The sequence below is a fragment of the Typopeltis vanoorti genome, chromosome 13 (assembly GCF_054136105.1).
Source record: "Typopeltis vanoorti isolate ZY-2024b chromosome 13, IOZ_Tvanoo_1.0, whole genome shotgun sequence".
NCBI lineage: Eukaryota > Metazoa > Arthropoda > Arachnida > Uropygi > Thelyphonidae > Typopeltis > Typopeltis vanoorti.
The window spans coordinates 37,381,353-37,405,095 of NC_143561.1; the positions used below are offsets into that span (position 1 = coordinate 37,381,353).

Below are 23,743 nucleotides of genomic sequence, written 5' to 3' on the forward strand. Positions count from 1 at the left end.
AGGAGCTTCCTTATCTGTATTTCCTTTGAGAACCATAATCTTTGTCTTGCTAGGATTGAGCTGAAATTCTCTGTTCTTAGTTCGTCCTTGTCATTACAAAGAGTACTACCACCTATCCCATTTCCTGTCTTAAGCTCATCCAGTACTACATGCATGGTCCTCAGCATAGATACTAAACAGGTAAGGAGAAAGTAGGCATCCTTGCTTAACTCCCTTTTCAATTGGAAGCCAATCAGTTAATCCAACACCTGTTCATGGCTTCTTGCTCACTGTACAAGTTAGCAATCAACCTAATAGTGTGTTGAGGAAAACCCATTCTTTTCATTACTTCCCACAGTTTCACATTCTGAACACAGTGAAAAGCTTTAGAGTAATCTATGAAACATATTACCATCCTTAGGCATCTCTGCCTCAACTTTGGCTTCAATCCTATTTAGAATGATCTTTAATAAAATATTGCTGCATGACAGATTAAACTAATAGTTCTATAGTTCTTGCAATCCTTCATATATCCTTATGTAGTGGTTATGAAAACCAACTTTTTCCAGTCTCTAGGCCATGAACTTGTCTCTCCTATCCTTGTAATCAATCTATGAAACACTCTTATCTTTTCATTCCCCACATGGCTTTAATTAACTCTGCTGGGATTCCATCTGCACCTGGGGCCTTATTGCTGTTATCTTTTTAACTACTCAAAATCTCCTGTTGAATCTGATATCTATGGGTCTCTTGGTCTGCTGACCAGACTGAGGTACTTCTTGGCTGCATCCTGTATTATAACCTTGAATCCTTCCCAAAGCATTTCAGGTGAATTCTTCTCACTAGTCTCCAAAAGTTCATCCATCCAAATTCATGGTTCTTCTATGAACCTAGGAATTACTCTGACATCCAGTCTAGTGGGATGTGCCTGACTTGTGGAAGGTTTTGGAGTCTTAGTCTCACTTTGGCTCTTACTAGCTGATGGCCTGTACCACAATCTGCTCCAGGACAAGTATGCACGTCAGAGATGCTTATCCTATCACTGTTAGATGTCCGTCATGGATGTTTCTGGAAGCAGGTATTAGTAATAACTAATCTGTTAGCATGGGCAAATTTCAACAGTCTCTCACCATGGGTGTTACATTCACCCAACCAAATGTGCCACACTCAGGCTTAACTCCCATACTCTTTCCCACTTTCTCATTAAAGCTAAGATGTAAAGCACTCTCCTTGGTAGACATTCCAAAACTAGGTCTTCTTAGAATTTCTCACTCTCTTCATCATGCCTGTCTGTGTGAGGTGCATAAACTACCACAACACATTGTTAGGATGAGCCTTAAGTCTAATGTAAAGTATCCTGCCATTAACAGGATTATAACCAAGAGGGGATCTCTTGTTTGAACTGTCTTCAGTATACCCCCCATGATGCTTTGAGTCACCTCCTGAATAAACAACTAGGTTACCATCCTGTCTTTCGAAGTAACCTTCTCCATTCCATCTTGTCTATGTAATTCCTATGATGCCAATTTTATACCTCTCTGTCTCTTTACAGACAATATCAAGTGTACCGATCTGTAGACCCCATACATTCTGTATGCAGGCCCTTTCCACATATCTGGGAAGTTTTGGTCCCAATTCGTCTCACATTGGCCAGGTGCATTAGAACTTCAGCCCACTAGGTGAGGCAAATCCCTAGGAGAGAAGGCAGACTCCCACTGCATAAGACAAAATGAAATAGCAAAATAGGAAAGATTTACCCCTAGCCCTCACATGCTCTAATAGAATTGGGGGAAAGGAGCAAGAAAAAAGAAAGAAGGGGTGAGACCAGTTTATGGATAATATAACTGATGTATATTGATACATGAAGTAAAGCATGGTCTGGCATCAAGTACCTCAGGTTTGCCATTCCTATGCTCACTAAAGTGAGCCCTTGAGGGGGAACAGCTGGCTACCTTTTCTAAATATGTTGGTGATTAAGAAACAGATGGTAATCTCACATTTTCAGTGTATTTTAAAAAGACACATAGAGACGTGTTTTTTTAAAATACATTTGTGTATTTGTGCTGAGTCTCATCTCTTCACAAATTCAGCTTCTCTTATGAGAAGCATTCCAAGACTTATTCATAAGGGTCCATTCTCTCATCTAAATTGCTCATGGTATAAAATAAAATGAAAAAAAAAATAATAAAAAATATAAAAATCCTTAGCCCATCCTTGGTTACTAATGTGCTATAGGCGTTCACCTTATCGTTTGTGGAAGTTGAAAAAAAAAAAAAACTTGAGACCATTAGTTGAAACATTTAGTAGTAATGGCAATAACACCCAACTAGTTAATTATATCATTAAAGAATACAGACTCTCGACATGACCTAAAAATGCTTCAGTGAGTTACTATCCATTTAGAAGTCTTGGACAAATTGTCTATTTTGAATTAATTAATCTGCTATTTGAAAATTAACGTATTTTTATCTTCTGCTATGAATAGGCTTGAGTCATTACTTATGCAAGTATATGTTGAATCTTCAACTATTTTGAGCAGGCAGGCCATTCTTCTGCAGCTAAACATAGAGAACATCAAGACAACATTCATTTTCATCATCCAGAGAAGTCCAGTTATTTGTTTTTATTATTTATTTATGTTTTCACTTTTATTTCTAAGGATAGTTGTCCTAAAGCTATGCAGCATAGCTAACAAATATGAAATGCAACTGCATTAGTTTCATTGTTTAATTTATACATGGTGTGTGATCTTGCATATGTTTACTTGTTGGTAGTTTTCTAAAAAAAAAAAAAAAAAAAAAAAAATGGATGTAAATACTAAGGCTGGAACAGGCCACTCTAGGCCTAAATCTTTGAAAAGCATGATAGTGATGTAAATACTTAGGACCATTTTTGTTTATTTCAATAACAATTTAGTCTAGCCATAAATACTATTACAGCTTGAACAGTACATGAATCAACATTTAATCTATTAGTAAATCATTTACAGCTTTCAGCACATACAAACCACATGTATAACATGCATATAGCAGCACTCACTATTTGAAATGTCCCCCTTTTGCCTTCATGCCTGCCCGAAGTCGGTGAGCCCACATATCAATGGCAGCACACACAACATCCAATGGAAATGCTCCTACTGCTTGCACCAAATCCGCCTTCAGGCTACTCTCTCTCAAGCTCTAATCACAATTGGAAGTTCAAGATTCAGATCAGAACTTCCAGATGGCCCAATCAGATAGTGATATATGTGGTCGGACACGTTCACCTCCAACCACTATTATGTGGTCCTCACCTTGTGTGCAGGTGCTAAGTCCTGTTGGAAGGTCCACTGCCTACCATGAAACAAGTTGTTGTTCAGGAGCTGTACCACAGGTTCCAGCACAGTATCTTGATACACTTTGCCAGAGGTTTTGACCCCTTTTTCTCAGAAATGCAACTTGTATATTCCCCCTGACACGGGGTGGTGACCTCTCTGAATCCTAGGTGCGATCAGCCAGGGCATATACGCAATCATTATGGCAGTTAAATGACTCTTCAGGGGTGAAAATCTTATCTGTGAAGAGGATATCTCTGTGTCTGTTGTTCGCCTACCACTGGAGAAGTGCCTTTGATTTTATCACCCTCTGCTGCATAAGTTGTGGTGTTAGGAAATGTCCAGTAGAATAACAATAGGCTCCCCCCCCCCCATAATCAGTTAGTACGTGACATCATTCTCTGCAAAATGTTCATCTCTCATGACATCACTTTCTGCATTCTTACAGTTGTGGAGACATGCCTTTACAGCCCTCACAAGCTGTTGTGTCCTAAATTACAGCCCTCACCAAAGAACATAGTCAACATGTTCTTTGGTGATCCAATATGTCTTCTGTATCATTATAACTGTTAATAGTCCAATACACAAACATCCTACTGATCCCAGTTTTTTTTACCATGTTGAAAATACCAGGTGGCTGCATCCCAACCTTGTGAAATCCTATTGCGGTTCTCTCAATCTAGTTGTTTAGCTACATGCACAGCACTACTAACAGAACTGAGCTTGCACAATTCTGTGGACAGTGCAGAAGTTGTAACAGTATTTATGGCAAGACTGGTAGAATTCTCAGACACCTAAGTCTGAGAAATAACTTTCAGAATGCACTGGGTGTCATTATGAGAATCAAACATGAATTCCTAAATTTGTTCTTAAACTTGATAATTTTCTGAAAAGTTTGCTGTAAATTCTCTAAGACCATTTTTAACTGTTGATAATTTATTTAGGATTGATTTTAAAAAAGTTATGATATAATCTAAGAATAACAGCCAATAATGAACCATTATATTTAAGATTAATATACTGATATCATTCAAGAATTGATATGCTCTACAAACCATTTCAGGGTAATTTTCCTTGTGAAGTGTTTGTTTGCAAGTTTTTACTTGTTCTATTTTGATTTTCCATGCTGATATGGAAAAGTTTTTCTGAAGTATAACCTTTAATTCATATCTTAGGCTATTTTAAGGATAGAAATAAGAAGTTATTCTTCAGGAAGTTTAATCTTTCTCTGAATATTACATTACTGTTTTTTTTATTTCTTTTTTAAAAAATTATTTTTCCTCCCCACAGGAGATGGATCACCTACAAAAGGTTAGTAATTAAAATTAAATTTTTATAGATAATTATACAGTAATTTATATATTGTCTTTGTCTATTATCCTTTATTTCTAATGTCTAATGAACATTAGCTGCTCAATCTTTAGAGTTTACAGTTTGATATTAGTTATTATCGATGACAGTTATTCTCAAAGTAATTTGTTGGCTCCCTTGAGCTCGCTTGCCATTTTCTTGGATTTAGCATTTGACAGGGTGCTACATGATAAGTTGATATTTAAGTTGCAGCACATGGGTTTGGATGTCAGATTGGTCAACTGGATACAGGATTGGCTGTCTGATAGGTATCAGAGAGTTGTGTATGGTGGAGCAGTTTCAAGGAGGCAGAGGGTTTTAAGGGGGGTCCCACAGGGCTCAATACTGGGACCTATATCGTTTAACCTTTATATCAATGACGTCAGTGGATTGCGGGGGATATTCAGTTGTTTGCGGATTATGTGAAGCTGGGAAGGGTTATTAATAATAGTGCAGATGTGGTAGTCCTGCAAGAGGATTTGAATAAGCTAGACAGATGGGCAGATGAATCGGGGTATCAGTTTAATGCAGCAAAATATAAGGTCTTGAGGTTTGGGACACATCGATGGGACGCTGCATGCTCTATTGGAGGAAGTAGGGGAGACAAGAGATCTGGGGTTAATGATTGATAGAAACCTGAAATTCAAGGGACATATTGCGAAGGTCGTGAAGGTAACACAGAGGATTGCTGCAATAATGAGAAGGATGCTGACCTGCAGAGATAAGAGTTATCATTCCTTTGTATAAGATCCTGATCAGACCACACTTGGACTATTGTTCTCAGATTTGGTCCCCAGGATTTGAAGGGGATAAATTAACTGTGGAAAGGGTACAGAGGCGGATAACAAAGACAGTTTTAGGACTGTACAATGTTAGTTATGAGGATCGACTGAGGAAACGTGGACTGCAGAGTTTGGTGGATAGAAGAATGAGAGGTGATATGATGGAGACTTTTAAACTGTTGAGAGTGGTTACAGAGTTGACACTGGGGAGCTCTTTTGCTTGGTTGAACAGCAGGAACTTTCAATATGTGCAGGGCAGCAACATTAAATATTTCTCAAACCACTCTTACCTAAAGGAGTTAACTGTTCCTAGCTGCTTGTGTCCAAGTGCTTTTGATGCTGTATTTAACAAGAAGTGCTAGTTATTTTGTACTGGGAAAAGTCAGGAAAGAGAAGATAACACTAAAAAATAAACAAAAAAGGGACAAATGCTAAACTGGACAGTATGGATAACAAACATAAACCATGATGTATGGTCACCCCTAGTAAAAGCTGCACTGATTCTGATTATACACATATTGTGGTGAATTGTAAACTATATTTAGAAAAAATTTATATGTTGGAATGCTTATTTAACATGTCTAAAGATTTGCATGCAGATTATGTTAAAAAAATAATCTTAATACCATAATAATATAGTAATATTATAGCTGCTTCTTTGCTTTCTTTACAGATAACCTTAACACATCTAATACCAGTGATACAGAAGCAAACAGTAAGCTTGTTCTATTTTCCTTTACAAATTTTCATGTTCACTAGTTCTGTATATTTCAAGTTTTTGATACTTCATTTTGGTAATTTTTAAATGTAAACTTTAAAAAAAATTAATTTTTTTTAGTCAGCAGACACTAAGTTTTTTGTTCAGTCAGTTGTGTGTGTGTGATAAGTAATGTTATTATATTTATGATTTCTGGTTCACTAGAAGCAAAAAAATTATACAAAAGTGGTCATTATTGGATTAAAAAAATGCAAAAAATAATTTAGAGCACAAAGTGTGACATGCTTATTATGAGGCCTGTTTTAATATAAACAAGGAACATAGAATAGTAAATGAAATAGACAATGAGAAAGAATGTGTGTGTGACTTGAAGAAAGCATGTGAAATTGATGGTGAAACCAGAGTGCAATTAACAGTAAGATAACAAGGGGCTGACAGAAAAAAAAAAAAAAAACTTGTGCAACTGGGATAAGGGAGTAAGAGTGAATGATAATGAAAAGTGAGATTTGAAAGCAGAGTTGGTGAAGATGAGGTATATACACAGCAAAATGAAGAGAATTACAGACACACACATACACATGTGTGTGTGTGTGTGTGTGTGTGTGTGTGTGTGTGTGTGTGTGTGTGTGTGTGTGTGTGTGTGTGTGTGTGTGTGTGTATATGTTCCTAGTCAGTAAAATTATGATTTAAAAAAAAAATATATATATATATATATACAGGGTGTTCGGGATAAATTTGACATATTTATAATTAATTATATTTTTCCGTAAGTTACATGTATTAACACACACTTCTCTTCATTTAAAAGTTTGGACCCTTCTTCATTCATATACAAGATGTCAGAAAGGATGGATAGCTGGAACCCACCTGAATCATGGAAGAGAATAACTTGTATCATGATGATTCGTGCCCGCCATCAAAATAAGGATATTACGACTGCTGCCCAATGCTCCCTGAATACAGTAAAAACAATCAGGCATGAACTAGAGACTTGCAATGGTGACTACGAGGATGTAGCAAGAAGAAAGATCCCTAGCAGACGATCTGATTGCGTTCGTACAGCAGAATTCCTCGCAAATCTGCAGGAACAGGTGTTGAAGAACCCTGGCATTGGAATTCGGGCTTTGTTCGTGGAGTTGCTAACTGTAGTCAAGCCCTGGATAACAAGGGTAGCCAATGGTAGGCCGTATGTATGGCAGCAGGATTCGGCCCCTTGCCACACCTCTGGGAAAAGTCAAAAATGGTTGTCTGAAAATTTCTACGACTTCACCAGTCCAAATGTTTGGCCTCCAAACTCCCCAGACCTTAACCCCATGGATTATTTTGTATGGGGCGCAGTTGAAAAAGACACCAATCGCACTTCCAGTAATACAAAAGCCCAGTTAATGGATAAAATTAAAACAGTTTTTGCGGCCCTTCCCAGGGAGACTGTAGCATCAGCTTGTTCGAGGTTCCGAAGCAGAATTGAAGCTGTGATCGATGCTAATGGTGGTTATTTTGAGTAAATCTTGTTGATAGTATTGTAATTAACTCTGCCTGTAATGTTTTTTTGTCAATTCATTAAATTTAATAGATACAAAGAAGATTTTCTTTTTCCTTACGAAACTGTCAAATTTATCCCGAACACCCTGTATATATGGATGAGTGAAGAAGATTGGAATGAATGATGGCCAGAGAAAAAAGTAATGAATGACTCGCAAGTGATATTGCATTCAATTATTAGAGCTATGGTGAATGAGAGGATGTACAAGGTACTTGGAAGTAGAATAAGCAGAGTGATTAAGGCATTAGATATGAGGGGTAAGCCAGCAAAACACTTGGTAGTAGGAACGAATGACTTGGTTGGAAATAAGAATGGATGTCAGGAAGTTGTTGAGAGAATAAAAGATAATAGTGCAATAGGAAAGGTAGTGTGTTGCCTAAGCATAACAGTGATGAATTAAGGCAGAGAAAGCAGATGGTATGTTAACAGGAATGTGTGAAGAGAAAGGAGTGTAGTTTGTGAAAGGTGGGATGAGTTTGAGGAGCAAAAGTGATAGACTATTTGAATGGTTTTGGTGTAAGTCATCTGGAGAGGTTCTTGCTGGAAGGGTGAGTAAAGAATGTATCTGAAGAAGTAAGAAGTCATCCAGAGAGGCTCTGCTGGAAGGGAGAGTAAAGAATGTATCTGAAGAAGTAAGAAGTAATGTGAAAGATCAGAAGGGTAAGGCAGGAGACATTGAAGGAGTGCTTATGACTGGTGATGTAAGCAGCATGTATGAGGAGAATGAGAGAACAGAGTTGCAATACAGGGAAATGAATTGGGGGGGGGGATCAGCATAAGAAAGGCTGATGCTGGAAGAGGAGATGAATGTGTGAGTAGACAAAGGAATGGAAGGAGAGCATTTAAGTTTAGAGAGGGTTCTGAGATGGATAATGAGAGATGAATGGCTTGGGGGAGTCATATTTAAGAAGTGGTACCAGTGGAACTTGTTATAGGCCCAGAAATTAACTATTATGTTTATATAAGAATGCCAGAAGTATCAGAAATTAGGAGAATGAAATTGTTTCATTGATTGAGTTCATTCACCCAAAAATTATCAGAATAAGTGAAACATAGTTAGATAAGGACAACATCTATATGCTATAGACCTGAAAGGAATAGATAGAGATGGAGGAATTATGATGTTTTTCATGGGGATAGAAAAGGTAAAAGGGAAGACAGAGTGCTGTTGATGATAGAAAAGGAATTGTGCCCATGCAGGGCAGGGGGGGGGGTGAAGAATAGTAACAGTGGTTTTGAGGTAGTATGGTGTTGAGGGAAAGGCAGATAGAATGAAATATTTTGTTGAATGTGGAGGGAAGTGACAATGAAATATATAAGCAAATAGGAAAAGGATGATCATTATGGGTAATATACCTTTTGTGACTCGATATGCACTATAGAGAGTCGGTTTCAAATCCTTACATTATTGACAGGCTCTCAAGCAAAATTGCTAATTGCCTCAAATCTCATGATATCAGAGTGGCATACAAATCTCTTTTCACCGTACATAGCCTCCTCTGTTCTTCCCTTCTACACACATCCTGGAAGTTTACAAAATTCCTTGTTCTTGTCCATCCTTACATAGGTCAGACTTCTAGAAGTTTTGAGATAATGAAATAACATCTTGGGAGACGTCGCTCATAATAGGCTAAACCTGATCTTTCTTCTCCACTGTTACTATTCTCCCACCCCCAACACACACATGCACACATACACACTATGACATTGAAACAAGAATTCTATGCTTTATCTAGAATAAAACTTCCTCTCATCAGATAAAAGAATTCACCATGGTCATTTTTCTTATGGCTCTCTCAGAAAGACGTAAGGAATGATTTCAAGCGACATTTGAAAATCCTTTATCAGATCTCTTCACATGACATATTTCATCTTTTCAACTAATCATCTCTAAACAGTTCTGGAAAGTTCATGTCTCATGTCACTTTCCACTGTTCCATGTTTTTCTATTATTTATTCTACAATGGTTTCTGTAAGCTTCACTTCTTAACTTATGTTTTTACATTTGCTAGCCATACAGTTATATTTTTTCACACTGAAGAAGGCTACACATAATTTGGTGATGAAAATAGTTTATTTTATATCTGTGTGTGTTAACCACTAAATAAAATCCTTTTTTTTTTTTTTGGTCATTAAGCTTTGCTTGTCAAAAGTTTTCCTTTGAACATTTCCTCCACTAGTATTGTTTGTATGCTCTCTTATATTCAGCTACCATCAAACTCTGAAGGTCAGCTTTTCACTAGGTGGAGGCTGACTAGTTAATCCTTTGCCACCAATATCGATTCTGCCAGTCTAGATGTATGCCAGATCTCCTAGCCTACATCACTCATCTCTTGGATATATGTATTGCAGAGGTTTAGAGAAAAACCTGTGCTGTTACTCTTGGTATTACCAAAGCATGTAATTGGGTCTGGCATCAGGGCCTGCTTAATAAATTACCATCATCTTTTACCCCCACTATAATTCAGTATTGCATTTTCTCTCTGATTGATCCTGTATGTGCATATAGCTCTTTCTTGAGACCTTGGAAATGTAGGAGTATCCCAGAGCTCTGTTTCTTGTCTACTTTTTGGTCTCTACACATAAACACACACACACACACAACATTCTTGGAATGTTTGAGCACTGCAAGGTATTTGACATACTTTGCACTGCACAAAATTCCTAAGCTTCAAGATTTTCTATACTCAGTGACATGTATATATGTTCATAATTACATAGGTCTGAAGTGTCCATTGAAGTCAATATAACCTTTGGCTATAATAGAAATAACATGGATACAAAGTGCGTGTTTTTATATTTGTATTCATGTGGCTGTTTGGTTGGTTAAATAGAGATTTTCATGCTATTATTCAGTGAAGTGAGGAGAATTTAGTCGCCCATCAATGCTAACAAAGCAGTCATATTTTATTTCTTGGAAAAAAAAAAAAATAACAAATTGCCATATCCTTTGGTAACAGCCAGACATTACAGACCTCTTGGGCTGATGTTAAACTTTAACCTTACTGTCATAAGCACACATCAGTAGCTTCCTCAGCTTTTAGAAACCTGGTATTCATCTCTTTTTGATAAAGACATTGCTTTTGGCTTGTTCAGCTACTAATTTTGTGTAAATATCTCAAATACACTTAACCTCAAAATAATATTCTTGTGTATAGAGCTGGTGCACAAAAAACTTTCAAAAAAAATTCTTGATTCTATACAGAAGAGGATAATTCAGCTCATTGATGAACCCCCTCCCCCTCTCTCACTTCACCTGCTAACTTATAGATGGCTTATTTCTGAACTGGTGTTCATCCTTTCTACATTATCTGTTATGCCTGTTAAAATACAAGTGGTAGTAATTGCACATCCACCAAACTATCCCTGTTCTCTGGAAATGTCTTTTTTTATGAAGGCATTTCCAAAGAATTTTCAGCTACTATTGAAAAAGAATATCAGCAGGTATGGCCTTAGTATGCTATAGAGTTTGTGTACACATGTAAGATAAAATTCTTACATTTGAATCCCAGGTATATGGGGAAATTGAGTAACCACAGTATAATGCATTTGTTGCTATACAGTTTCTGAAATATTATTTCTGTATATCACATTTTATTGTATTGTTTTCTGAGGTTCTTCTTTTGCTTCTTAGGGCTTCCAGAAGAACCTGTCTTATCATACGAAGCAGTAACTCAACAAGAAAGTAAGTTTTACTTTGTGTGCTGTTAAAAAAATTATGCTCCAAAATAATAATGCAAATTTATATCATCTCCTGAGTTCCTAAGTTAAATATTCATGTTCACAGTACAGTTGCTCACGACAATGTCACCAAATATGTTTTACATTCTCCATGTTTAACTGTGGTAAGGGAATTTATTGAAAATATGCAGTAAATGCAAATAATTTCCTGTTTAAAATATGTAATCCATTTGCTCATTTACCACATTTTTAATAATTTTTGTCTGAAAATTCTTATCGTTAAAGTTTAATGTTGTGTTTTGATGATGCTACAAATGGAAAGTATTATTTCTTGATATCAATGTTTTACTTCTTAACATAAAAATAATAAATTCCTTACTTTTGATCATTCTGGAATATATTTTCACAGAAGCTTTTTCTTTCTTTCTTTCTTAATCCTCCCCTCTTCTACCTTTTCACGGTGTCGAGGTACGTATTCTTGCAACCACAACCGTATCATCACAGCTCTATGCCTCCCGGTGTGTCCTATGTCTGCACATGCATGTGTTCATGGGGGCATAGTCCGTGTGGTTAGCCTAGTGGCTTTGCACTTCGCAACTATATGCCTGGGGAAGGAGTGCCCTAGGTTCGATTCTCGTCGGTGACGTGAGGAGCTGAAGGATCTTCCTCAGCCATAGCCAAGTTAGCCAGTCTTGGGCATGGACAGCAGGGTTTTTTCCACCAGTTTATCTGGGGTTTTTCATCCTGCAAGCAGGCAAACTGGCCCCATGAACACACACGGATCTACAGTCATAAATACTTAACCTCCCCATGAGGGGGCTCAACTCACCCCAGTTGGGACGGGGGAGAAATAGGGAGGAAACTCCATACGAATAAATAAATAGGGCCAGTTAGCCTGTTCTGGGGGACAAAAAAACCTTGGTTTCTTGGTGGGGGGAACGCTACCTCGTATGAGACCGGCTAACTCACCTTTCATTGAGAGAGACCAGTCGTCATGTCACTGACGAGAATTGAACCCAGGTCTTTCTGACCAAAGGGCTTTGTCTATACCAACTGAGCTGCAGAGGTTCTAAGAAGTCTTTTCTTTCCAAAAATGCATTTTTTTATGCAGTGATCAGATTTAGAATATACTTAAATAAAACCTTGACAAAATTCTTCACATTTTATTGTTAATCAAGTGTTTTTAATTATTTTTCCAGAAATGCATATTCCTTTTTTTTTTATCATTTACAGAATAATACAGTCACCTCTCAGTATAATAAATCCAAACAGACCACTGGAATAATTTATTATAGCAGATAATTACCATAAGAATTTCCTTTAGCTCACATAAAATTATGCCTATAAAGCTTTGTTCCTAACTCTTCAGTGAGCAGGTTAAAAGTGTTTGCTACAGTGAATGTTAGCTGTATATGCATTATGTATATCTGGCAGCTTAGTAGTTCCTCATTAACAAAGATTAAGTTTGAAATATCAGTTATTGTTGATGCAGCAAGGTTAAGAAGAACTATAGAAATCAATTCCAATGCAGTATACCTTCAAGGGGATTTAAATATACTGGTACATTGTCAGTATATGAATGTAGTCAGTTCATATTACTAAGTCTAATATGCATTTGATTTGAAGAGGTGGAAACAGAATACAGTACTGTGGAGACTGCTTGGCAAGAATCAGAGGAGACAGAAAATCGAGAAGCAACAGCAGATATGGAGTTGATGTTTATACTAAAAACAAGGGGAAGGAGATTTGAAAAGAATGCATGATTACACCAATAATAAGAACACTGACAGGTAGAATCAACATAGATATCCCCTTTCTGTAGAAGAGTTTAATCTGTCTGAATTCACAATACTCTCCACAAATCTTGTTGACTGAATGCTGAGGAGATGAAAGTGCATTGGAGAGGATCTAGAGAGGGTGGAAGGATAAAAAATTATATGAACACTATGCAATCTTAGTTATGAAAATAGACTAAGCAAATGTTTGATAAATAGAACAAAAGATAAGGAATCTTTGCTGAAAGTCAAGATAAAGATGTGACAAGCAAGGACTAAGAAGTGCACATGGGATGACAGGTAGATGTAATGAACTGACAGAAAAGTGACTGCAGTATAGATCTCTAGTCAATCTTGATACCATGAGGTCATGCAGTATTAATTTCACAATGCACTTTGCTGTTTCTGAAAACATGTTGAATTTGTTTAAATGTATGAATATTTAGGAGAGATGTCTTGTTCCTTTTACTGAATAGTTCAATACTTATAAGTTTAACATCATTCTATAATGGAGGATTTTTTTTATTTTCATTTCATTTCATAAAGATAATATTAATATCTAATAAAGTTAATGTTTATGAAGCATACTAAAGGCATCTTCATTTAAATAAGAGATTTTAATCCATAAGATGTGATATGTTTATAAAAGAAAATATTTATATTTTCTTCGGCAGGTGAATTTCAAGTCTAGAGCCTATTATAATTAAAGCTTTCATTCTATCATTATGATTGGAATGGTAGCACATTCTTATGTTTGGAAAGTGGTATGAATTAACATACTTTATATATATAGTGGGGAAACTTGTCTTAGTTATGTACCTTGGAAAGAAGACATCACAAGTTGTGTACTATGTTGATGGAACTGAACTGCAGGAAACTGAGGCCAGGGATTGGGTGATTGTGGACAGCAATTTGAAGTTAGGAAGGCATATTGCAAAGATAGCCAAAACAACACATCAGATTTTTTTTTTATTGTTTTATATATATATATATATATATATATATATATACAGGGCGTTCGGGATAAATTTGACAGTTTCGTAAGGAAAAAGAAAATCTTCTTTGTATCTATTAAATTTAATGAATTGACAAAAAAACATTACAGGCAGAGTTAATTACAATACTATCAACAAGATTTACTCAAAATAACCACCATTAGCATCGATCACAGCTTCAATTCTGCTTCGGAACCTCGAACAAGCTGATGCTACAGTCTCCCTGGGAAGGGCCGCAAAAACTGTTTTAATTTTATCCATTAACTGGGCTTTCGTATTACTGGAAGTGCGATTGGTGTCTTTTTCAACTGTGCCCCATACAAAATAATCCATGGGGTTAAGGTCTGGGGAGTTTGGAGGCCAAACATTTGGACTGGTGAAGTCGTAGAAATTTTCAGACAACCATTTTTGACTTTTCCCAGAGGTGTGGCAAGGGGCCGAATCCTGCTGCCATACATACGGCCTACCATTGGCTACCCTTGTTATCCAGGGCTTGACTACAGTTAGCAACTTCACGAACAAAGCCCGAATTCCAATGCCAGGGTTCTTCAACACCTGTTCCTGCAGATTTGCGAGGAATTCTGCTGTACGAACGCAATCAGATCGTCTGCTAGGGATCTTTCTTCTTGCTACATCCTCGTAGTCACCATTGCAAGTCTCTAGTTCATGCCTGATTGTTTTTACTGTATTCAGGGAGCATTGGGCAGCAGTCGTAATATCCTTATTTTGATGGCGGGCACGAATCATCATGATACAAGTTATTCTCTTCCATGATTCAGGTGGGTTCCAGCTATCCATCCTTTCTGACATCTTGTATATGAATGAAGAAGGGTCCAAACTTTTAAATGAAGAGAAGTGTGTGTTAATACATGTAACTTACGGAAAAATATAATTAATTATAAATATGTCAAATTTATCCCGAACACCCTGTATATATATATCAATCCACACACAAAAGGTCACCTGACCTATAGCACATTACTGCCATGTATGGGAAAGAGAAATAGAAGAAAAGAGGAATCTGTTTACATGGTTGTTGTTGTTGGCTTTCCAACAACAACAACCATGAAAACATAGAAATTGGATAAATTTGTGATAAATTTTAGAACCTTGCAAAATTTTGAAAATTATGAGGATCTGGCAACTAAAAATGGCTGTTATAATTAACAAGATGCCAGGAAAAATATTTTTAAAAAAATTCTTCCGTGGGGTATAAGGTGAAAAAAATAACTTGCTTTCATGAAAATCAAAAATTATTCATGTGGCTTCAACCTCTGATGATTTCACATGGAATGATTCCTAGTAAAACTCAACTATGAGAAGCACAAAGAGTAGGTTATGTTACTTTTTAATTGTATTTTATGACTAGAAAAACTTATGTATTAGAGAACTTCGTTGTTAGTTATTGCATAATACAGGAATCACTCACTTTACACAGTTTTGAATAGCACACTTATCAAATCAACATTGTTAATAAATTGATATTCACAGTTTATTTAATACAAATCAAAAAGCCACTTAACACATTTTCTGTTCAGGATGGTCCAGATTAAACTTTTCCAGTTCTTGATTTTGAGGCAGGGCATAGCTTTATTGAATCATTATATGCCATACAGAGACAGTCTATTTACTATATTTAGCAACAATTACTGTAACTAGAGACAATTTTTGCCAGCCAGGTTGGCCGAGTGGTTAGTGGAATCAATCTTCAATCAATGGGCTAATCCTGTTGGTTGGCAATTATTGCCTAATAGGCAATAAAATCAACAGAACACACTGACAAGCAAGGATAGAGAAGTTATTGTTCCCTTCATAAGGTTTCTTAAGGCCACATCTGGACTATTGCATGCAGACCTGGTTGCCTGAATTTTTTGGGATGAAGATATGGTGGAAATGATCTAGACACAAGGGAGAAAGATTGTGGCAGGTCTATGGAATATGTTCACTATGAGAATAGATTGAAGGTCTGTGGGCTTCAAAAACTAGCTGATAGGTGAAAAAGATGAGACATGGCAGAAGCATATAAGTTATTAAAGGGGTTCTGTTGATTTTATTGCCTATTAGGCAATAATTGCCAACCAACAGGATTAGCCCATTGATTGAAGATTGATTCCACTAACCACTCGGCCAACCTGGCTGGCAAAAATTGTCTCTAGTTACAGTAATTGTTGCTAAATATAGTAAATAGACTGTCTCTGTATGGCATATAATGATTCAATAAAGCTATGCCCTGCCTCAAGATCAAGAACTGGAAAAGTTTAATCTGGGCCATCCTGAACAGAAAATGTGTTAAGTGGCTTTTTGACTTGTATTAAATAAACTGTGAATATCAATTTATTAACAATGTTGATTTGATAAGTGTGCTATTCAAAGCTGTGTAAAGTGAGTGATTCCTGTATTATGCAATAACTAACAACGAAGTTCTCTAATACATATATATAAGTTTTTCTAGTCATAAAATACAATTAAAAAGTAACATAACCTACTCTTTGTGCTTCTCATAGTTGAGTTTTACTAGGAATCATTCCATGTGAAATCATCAGAGGTTGAAGCCACATAAATAATTTTTGATTTTCATGAAAGCAAGTTATTTTTTTCACCTTATACCCCACGGAAGAGTTTTTTTTTAAATATTTTTCCTGGCATCTTGTTAATTATAACAGCCATTTTTAGTTGCCAGATCCTCATAATTTTCAAAATTTTGCAAGGTTCTAAAATTTATCACAAATTTATCCAATTTCTAATTTTTACTGCCATTTTCATGCTCAAGGCATGTGTAATTTTTGATTTCTTATATGTGTTTTTTTTTTCAAGATGGCAGCTACCTGTTTTAGGTGTTCTGAATGCCCTTTTTTCTCCCATTTTATGCTTTCCCCTGTAGATCTAGATTGTGTTTTGTATATACATGTGTCCAAAATTACCTTGATTGAAGTGTTTCTTCTATGAGACAAATTGCTTCAAAGTTTACAAAAGGTTAAACACCTGACTTAAGCCCCACCAAAAAATGTTGTGTGGTGGGCCAAAGAAAAATTTGAAATTCTTATGAGAGATACTTTTGATGAGTGGCCACAAAGCAAAATTAGTCTCGTTCTGTTACTTTCATCCATTCAGCCTAGACAGCAATTTTGAAAAGGCAGGAAACTGCAATGTTTTTTGTTGCAACTTTCAGCATAAATTATTTATGCTGATATTATAAATACAAATTCAATATCATTTTGGGTTTAGATGTTTATCAAAACTTTCCAGACTCCCTTTGTAAGTATTCCACTATATGCATACATACGAGTTTATACTATACATATACATCCCAGCTTATTTTCAGACTTTACTGGAAATAAGTAAATTTCCACAATTTCAGAAACTCTGAAATTGTGAAAATTCTGTGGATCCTCTAAATAAAAATGGCAGCAATTATTAATATAGGAAATAGGATTCCAGATGAGGGAGGAGGATTCATCTAATAGTTGGGATTAGCAAATAATCAAAATATAAAATTATGCAGCTTTAATTTAATTTGATGATTAAAAAAAAAAAACGTATAATAAATTCAAGGAATTATAAGAAGTTTGTCTAGAGCAGGCTTTCACAAGCATCCATACCTATGGTGGAATTCGAATCCACAGCCTTTGACTGGAGAACAGTATGCTATTCACTTGGCCAACCAGGCTGGCATTTCACATGGAATGACCCCCCCCCCCCCCAAGTTATTAATTAAAAACAAAACAGTACTAGTTCTTATTAAGTTCTTGTATTATTTCTCTAAACTGGTTTACTACATCTGAAAACTGACATAACATGGAATGTTATTATATCATTACAAAAAATAAGGACTAATAAGAGCATGTTAGTGTATATATAAATAGCTTTTGTTATGCTAAAATTCATATTGAAATTATAAAACTTTCAAAATTGCAGCAAGCAAATAACATATTTTGTTATTTTTAGTTACTTATGCCCGGCCAGTTATTATTCTGGGTCCTCTTAAAGACAGAATCAATGATGATCTCATCTCTGAATATCCTGACAAATTTGGAAGCTGTGTTCCACGTAAGTGAAATGATCTTACATTAATTTCAGAATTTAATGAGAAGTAATCATAAATCAACTGGATAACTAGTAGTATTAATCATACCATTAGTTCTTTGAAACTGTAAATCTCAAATCAGTAGTTTTTAACCCATAGCAACCTGAAGATCTCCATTTTGATTTAATTTTCTTTTTTTTTTCAGACGTTCCATTTCCAGCCCTAATATAACTGAATTTGAAGGGGGGGGAGGAATTTTCATCATCATCATCATCAAATTCCTGCTATGTACCCTCAAGGGGTGTACAGGATATGATAGTACTACATGAAAAATTTACATCATTATTAATTTCCTATCTACAATTTTCCTCCAAATCATTCTGTTACTTGTCACGACTCCAACATTATCAGATCTTATATTTCTATCGTCTAAGGCACTTTGTACTGTATCAATCCACCTATATCTTGGTCTTCCTCTGGGTCGTTTTGCTGCCAACCTGGCAGAGAACACTTGTTTTGCTAATCTTTCCTTGCCCATTCTGTTTAAGTGACCATACCACCTGAGATTAGCTCAGTTAACGGATTCCTGGATGCTGACAATGTCAAGTTCTTTCCTAATATCCTCGTTTTTAATATGATATTGCCATTCATGCCAGCTGTTCACGCCTATAATCTTTCTCAGGACTCTCATATCTGTGGTCTCTAGTCTTTGGTCAAGTGTTTTACTTCTGACCCAGCTCTCAGATCCATAAGTTAAAACTGGTTTGAACACTGTCTTGTATACAGCTAATTTAGTGTTCCGACTAATTTCTCTCTTATTCCATATGAATTTATTCAATTGACTTCCCACCATACCAGCTTTGCTGATTCTGTTGTTTATTTCTATATTTAATTTACCATCTTCAGTAAAAATCGTGCCTAAATAGCTGAAATGTTTTACTTGTTCCACAGGTTCTCCATTCACAACACAGTTGACATTTTCAATGATTCTGCCTATTTTCATTGTCTTTGTCTTTTTATTGCTGACCTTCATGCCATATCTATTACAACAGCTATTCAATTTAGTCAGAGAATCTTGCAGACTTGTAGCGGATTTATTTAGAAGTATAACATCATCCACATAAAGCAAAGAGCTGACATTAACATCTCCAATTTTGATATCATGTTTAATACCACTTTCCTTCATAATGTGATCCATACAGATAATGAATAACAGAGGGGATAATGTACATCCTTGTCTCACACCAGATTTAACATTAAACCATCTTCCTGTACTTCAATTCTAACTGCTGACTTACAACTCAAATAAAGACTAAGTATTGCTTGATATAATGCCCCATTGACACCATATAACTGCAGTGTATTGAATAGCTTCTTTCTTGGCACCTTGTCATATGCCTTTTCCAAATCGACAAAACTTAAATACAGATCTTTGTTATATTCCCATGCTTTCTTGACTATTTGTCGTAAAGTGAAGATCTGATCCTGACAGCCTCTATTTGGCCTGAATCCAGCTTGTTCTTCACCAAGCTTTTCTTCCACAATTCTTCTCAACCGTTTCTCAAGTATACTTGCATAGATCTTGCCAGGAACACTCAGTAGGGAAATACCTCTGTAATTCTCACATGCAGTTTTATTTCCCTTTTTATATATGGGTACTATGAGAGCTCTACTCCAATCATCGATAATTCGTCCCTCTGTCCAGGCCTTCTGAACTATGCAGTGGAGCCACTGTAAGACTCTTATACCACCATACTTCAGCATTTCTGGTCGAATATCATCTACTCCTGCTGCCTTTCCACATTTCAAGCCTTTGATGGCTTTTTCTACTTCAAGTATGGATATCTTTTCCTGACTGCTTGCCTGGTCAGTGTTTTTTTGCACTGTGCTGTCATCACTGCTTGTTTCATTTAGAAGTTTTTAGTAATTAATAGTAATTACTCCATACTTCAAGGATATCTTTTTCTCCCGTTTTCATGTCACCTTTATCATCTCTAACTCCTTTTACAGCACTTTCCTCCATTCCTAAGCTTCTTCAACGACCTCCAGAATATTTTGCCACCTTCTTGATATTTATTTTCTATATTCTTGCCAAAGTCCTCCCATGACTTTTGTTTAGCTAGTTTTACACAGTGTTTAGCATTCTTGCATTTGTCTCTATATTCTCTAAGAGTACAAGCTGACTTATTTGAAAGGAACTTTTGATATGCTTTCTTCTTTTCCTTCACTGCCTCTTTAACTTCCTGTGTCCACCAGGGAGTTCTGATTTTTTTATCCTTACAGACAACCTCACCCCATGCCTCTCTAGCTGAATCAATCAATGTTTTCTTCAGAGTTTGCCACTGAATCTCCAAGGTTTGATTCCTGTTCTCAAACTCTTTCATTTTTTCTTCAATAATCTTTGTGTGTTTTAGTCTACAGTTCACATCTGAGAGCTGCTGAACTTTTATTCGCTTTAAAACTTTCTTACATTACTAAAATTAAGGGGATATTAAATCCCACATAGTTTTAAAACCGAATAAGAAACTCAACGATAGGAATCAGAGAGTTTCTTGCCGAATATAGTAAACTATAAAGTATCGGCGAACACTAGCGTTAGCCAATGCAAGTGATCTAGTACGTAGTACAATCTCGGGCAACTCGTTACAAAGGTGAGTAGAGTTCAGATCGCTATTCTTAGGTATTTTCCATAATGTAAAAACACATTTCCTAGGACATGTATGCTGTTATTACATTATGGAGGGAGGTCACTACCCAGACCGGTTTCAGCCTTTTTTGAGGCTTCATCAGTGAGTAGCTGGACCTAATACCGAAGTGTATAGCGAAAAGAACTTATATACTCTGCGAACGAGTTTTCCAAGTAGGTACAATCTCGGGCAACTCGTTGCCCGAGATTGTACTACGTACTAGGATCACTTGCATTGGCTAACACTAGTGTTCGCCGATACTTTATAGTTTACTATATTCGGCAAGAAACTCTCTGATTCCTATCGTTGAGTTTCTTATTCGGTTTTAAAACTATGTGGTATATAATATCCCCTTAATTTTAGTAATGTTTTCATTGCCGAAATGAAGCTTATTAGCTCTTTATACTTAAGTACTTTCTTACATGTTATTCTTTTCAATATGAAATTCAATTTTATCTTGCTCAAGACTAGATAGTGATCACTTCCAATTTCAAATCCTCTGTACACTCTGGTGTCCTGCACCAGGGAGAAAACATCACTATGAACAATCACATAGTCAATGAGACTTTTCTTATTCCTTGCCTCTTCTCTCCATGTGAATTTGTGCACATTTTTATGTTGGAACATGGTGTTAGTAATAACCAGTCCATGTCCTGAGCAGAAACCCAACAGATATTTGCCATTATTATTAGCTTTGCTCGTTTCTCCAAATTTTCCCAAAATATTTTTGTATGTCTCGCAATCATTTCCTACTCTGCTATTTAGATCCCCAACAAGGACCAACTTTTCATTTTTCATTGTGTCAGTGGCTTTTTCTAAAGTCTCAAAAAATTCCTCCACTTCTACCTTAGTAGAACCTTCTGTGGGACCATAGGCACAAATAAGTCTCATTGTCCAGTTCCCCATTCTCATATTTGCCCACATTACTCTACTTGAGACTGACTGCCATTCAAGAAGATTAGCCTCGTATTTTGTGTTGAATACTATGGCTATTCCTTCTTTTCCTTGATTGTCATTGCCTGAATATAGCATTTTGTATTTATTGCTCAGAAAGATCTCACCAGTTTTGGTCTTTTTTTGTTTCAGTCACCCCGATTATGTCAATCTGGTACTTATCTAATTCCTCAGCTAGTTCCATTTCTTTGCCATTCAGGCTTCTTACATTGATAGTACCGATCTTTAACTCTGGTGATGTTGAGTTGGTGATTTTCGAGTTCCTAAAATACTTTTTATTTTATTTATAAACTACTATACTGTTACTTCCATTATTCTGGTATATATGATTAAACAGAGGTAATAATTTAAAATACAATTATAAATTGAATTCTTTTAAAAACAATATATAAACTATTTTTATTACTTTTATAAGACTAGACAGTTTGAAAAAATGTAAGCAATACCTGCCATGTCCTCAGGAAGATTGCAAACTTTAAATCACTATTTTGAGATAGTTAACAGTGTTTTTATTTTAATTTATTTTATTATTTTTTTTAATCAATGTTTATGGAGAATTTTGTGTTTATTCTTTTCATGTATAATTGGCCATTTTACTGGTTTGTTTTTAACCCTTCACAGTGTGCACTGGAACACTTACCACCAAAAAATTAACTGCAATATTGGCATGCACTAAAAAAAAAAGAGTAGTTTTCTACCAATGGCTGTTCTGAAATTTTGTCTATATTTAAAAAAAATTTTTTTTATATCAACACTGTATGTGAGAAATCACAAAACCTATAGCACATGAGTGTTGTTTGGGACAAAGTAGTTAAAAAGATAGAATGAAAATGAACCTGTTGTTTTATTTCTTGAACAGCTGGAAGTTTTATTCTTGAGGAAAATGGCATGAGGGAGACTGTTGCTCCACTGAGTTGATCACCATCATTCCTCCACTTTCCTTCAAACATGTAAAAACTTGTTCAGGAATGATAGTGATCAACTCAATGGAGCAGTACTTGTAGAAAAGGTATAATCATGAAACAGAATGTGTTGGTATGTGTGGAGGGAGAGAGAGAGAGGGAGATCGTCTATTAAGTGGACTTAACTCTTCTAGATGGCATTAAGCATTTTTAGGGAAATTTTGATCTGATGCACCACTCCAAACATGAGAACAGTCTTTAAGGTTGAACAACAAATTTGGGAATTAAATTATACAGGGTGTTTTACAACATAACCAACAAACCTCAACATTGTTCTAGAGGTCATTTTAAGAGGACAGTTCATGCTATGGACTTCATTATTGTGTTCAGAGCCGATATATAATGGTGAGGAAATACTGCTATAATTTTGCACCACTCGTTTCGCTTGGGGCACTTGGTAGTGTGGCTGATTGTATTGCTTATGCACAATGCCTTGAATGTTTTCAAATACAGAATATGCCGATATGCTATTTTTTTATGCTTACTGTGATAGGAACAACTTGTTACTGAAGTGGAATATCAGTGATAATGCCTACACTGCATGGTTCCCTCATCACTCAACATTTGTAAATGTACACTTCTTCCTGTAGAGCTGCCTTATGTGTACATTGTACAGTAGCTGATACAGGTGTATAAATCCAAACTATATTTGCATCAAAAATGAATTTGTCCATATTTGGTAAAAACAGTCAGTGGAGTAATGCATAATAGCAAGCTTGCAGGTACAGGATGTCCAATTTGAACAGTATATATGAAGTTGATGCCACTGTAATCATGGAAAGTTGGTAAATCGGTGTAATTAACAGAACATTAAAATTACAATACAGTATAAGGACATGGTAATTTCCATGTAACATGTATAGTAATGTTTCTGTGACATAATAGCAGTCTAATTGATCCATAGTGTATACTAACTTTTCTGAATAAAATGACCTCTGGAACCTGCTGTCGAAGTTTGTCAGTTACATCATGGAACACTC

General features: G+C 36.0%; 1 protein-coding gene across 11 annotated transcripts in view; it reads left to right on the forward strand.

Moving 5' to 3' along the window:
- The window catches only part of LOC150100053 (MAGUK scaffold protein DLG1-like), a 741,341-nt gene that overhangs the window by 685,265 nt on the left and 32,333 nt on the right, over window positions 1-23,743 (forward strand). For all 11 annotated transcript variants that reach the window (XR_016549250.1, XM_090402768.1, XM_090402765.1 and 8 more), the window contains 4 exons: window positions 4,583-4,603; window positions 6,098-6,139; window positions 11,320-11,370; window positions 18,082-18,183. Coding sequence is in view for 10 of the 11 variants with exons in the window: in XM_090402768.1 (XP_090258894.1) it covers window positions 4,583-4,603; window positions 6,098-6,139; window positions 11,320-11,370; window positions 18,082-18,183 (216 nt within the window). In the remaining variant the exon portion in view is untranslated. The remainder of the gene's footprint in view (window positions 1-4,582; window positions 4,604-6,097; window positions 6,140-11,319; window positions 11,371-18,081; window positions 18,184-23,743) is intronic.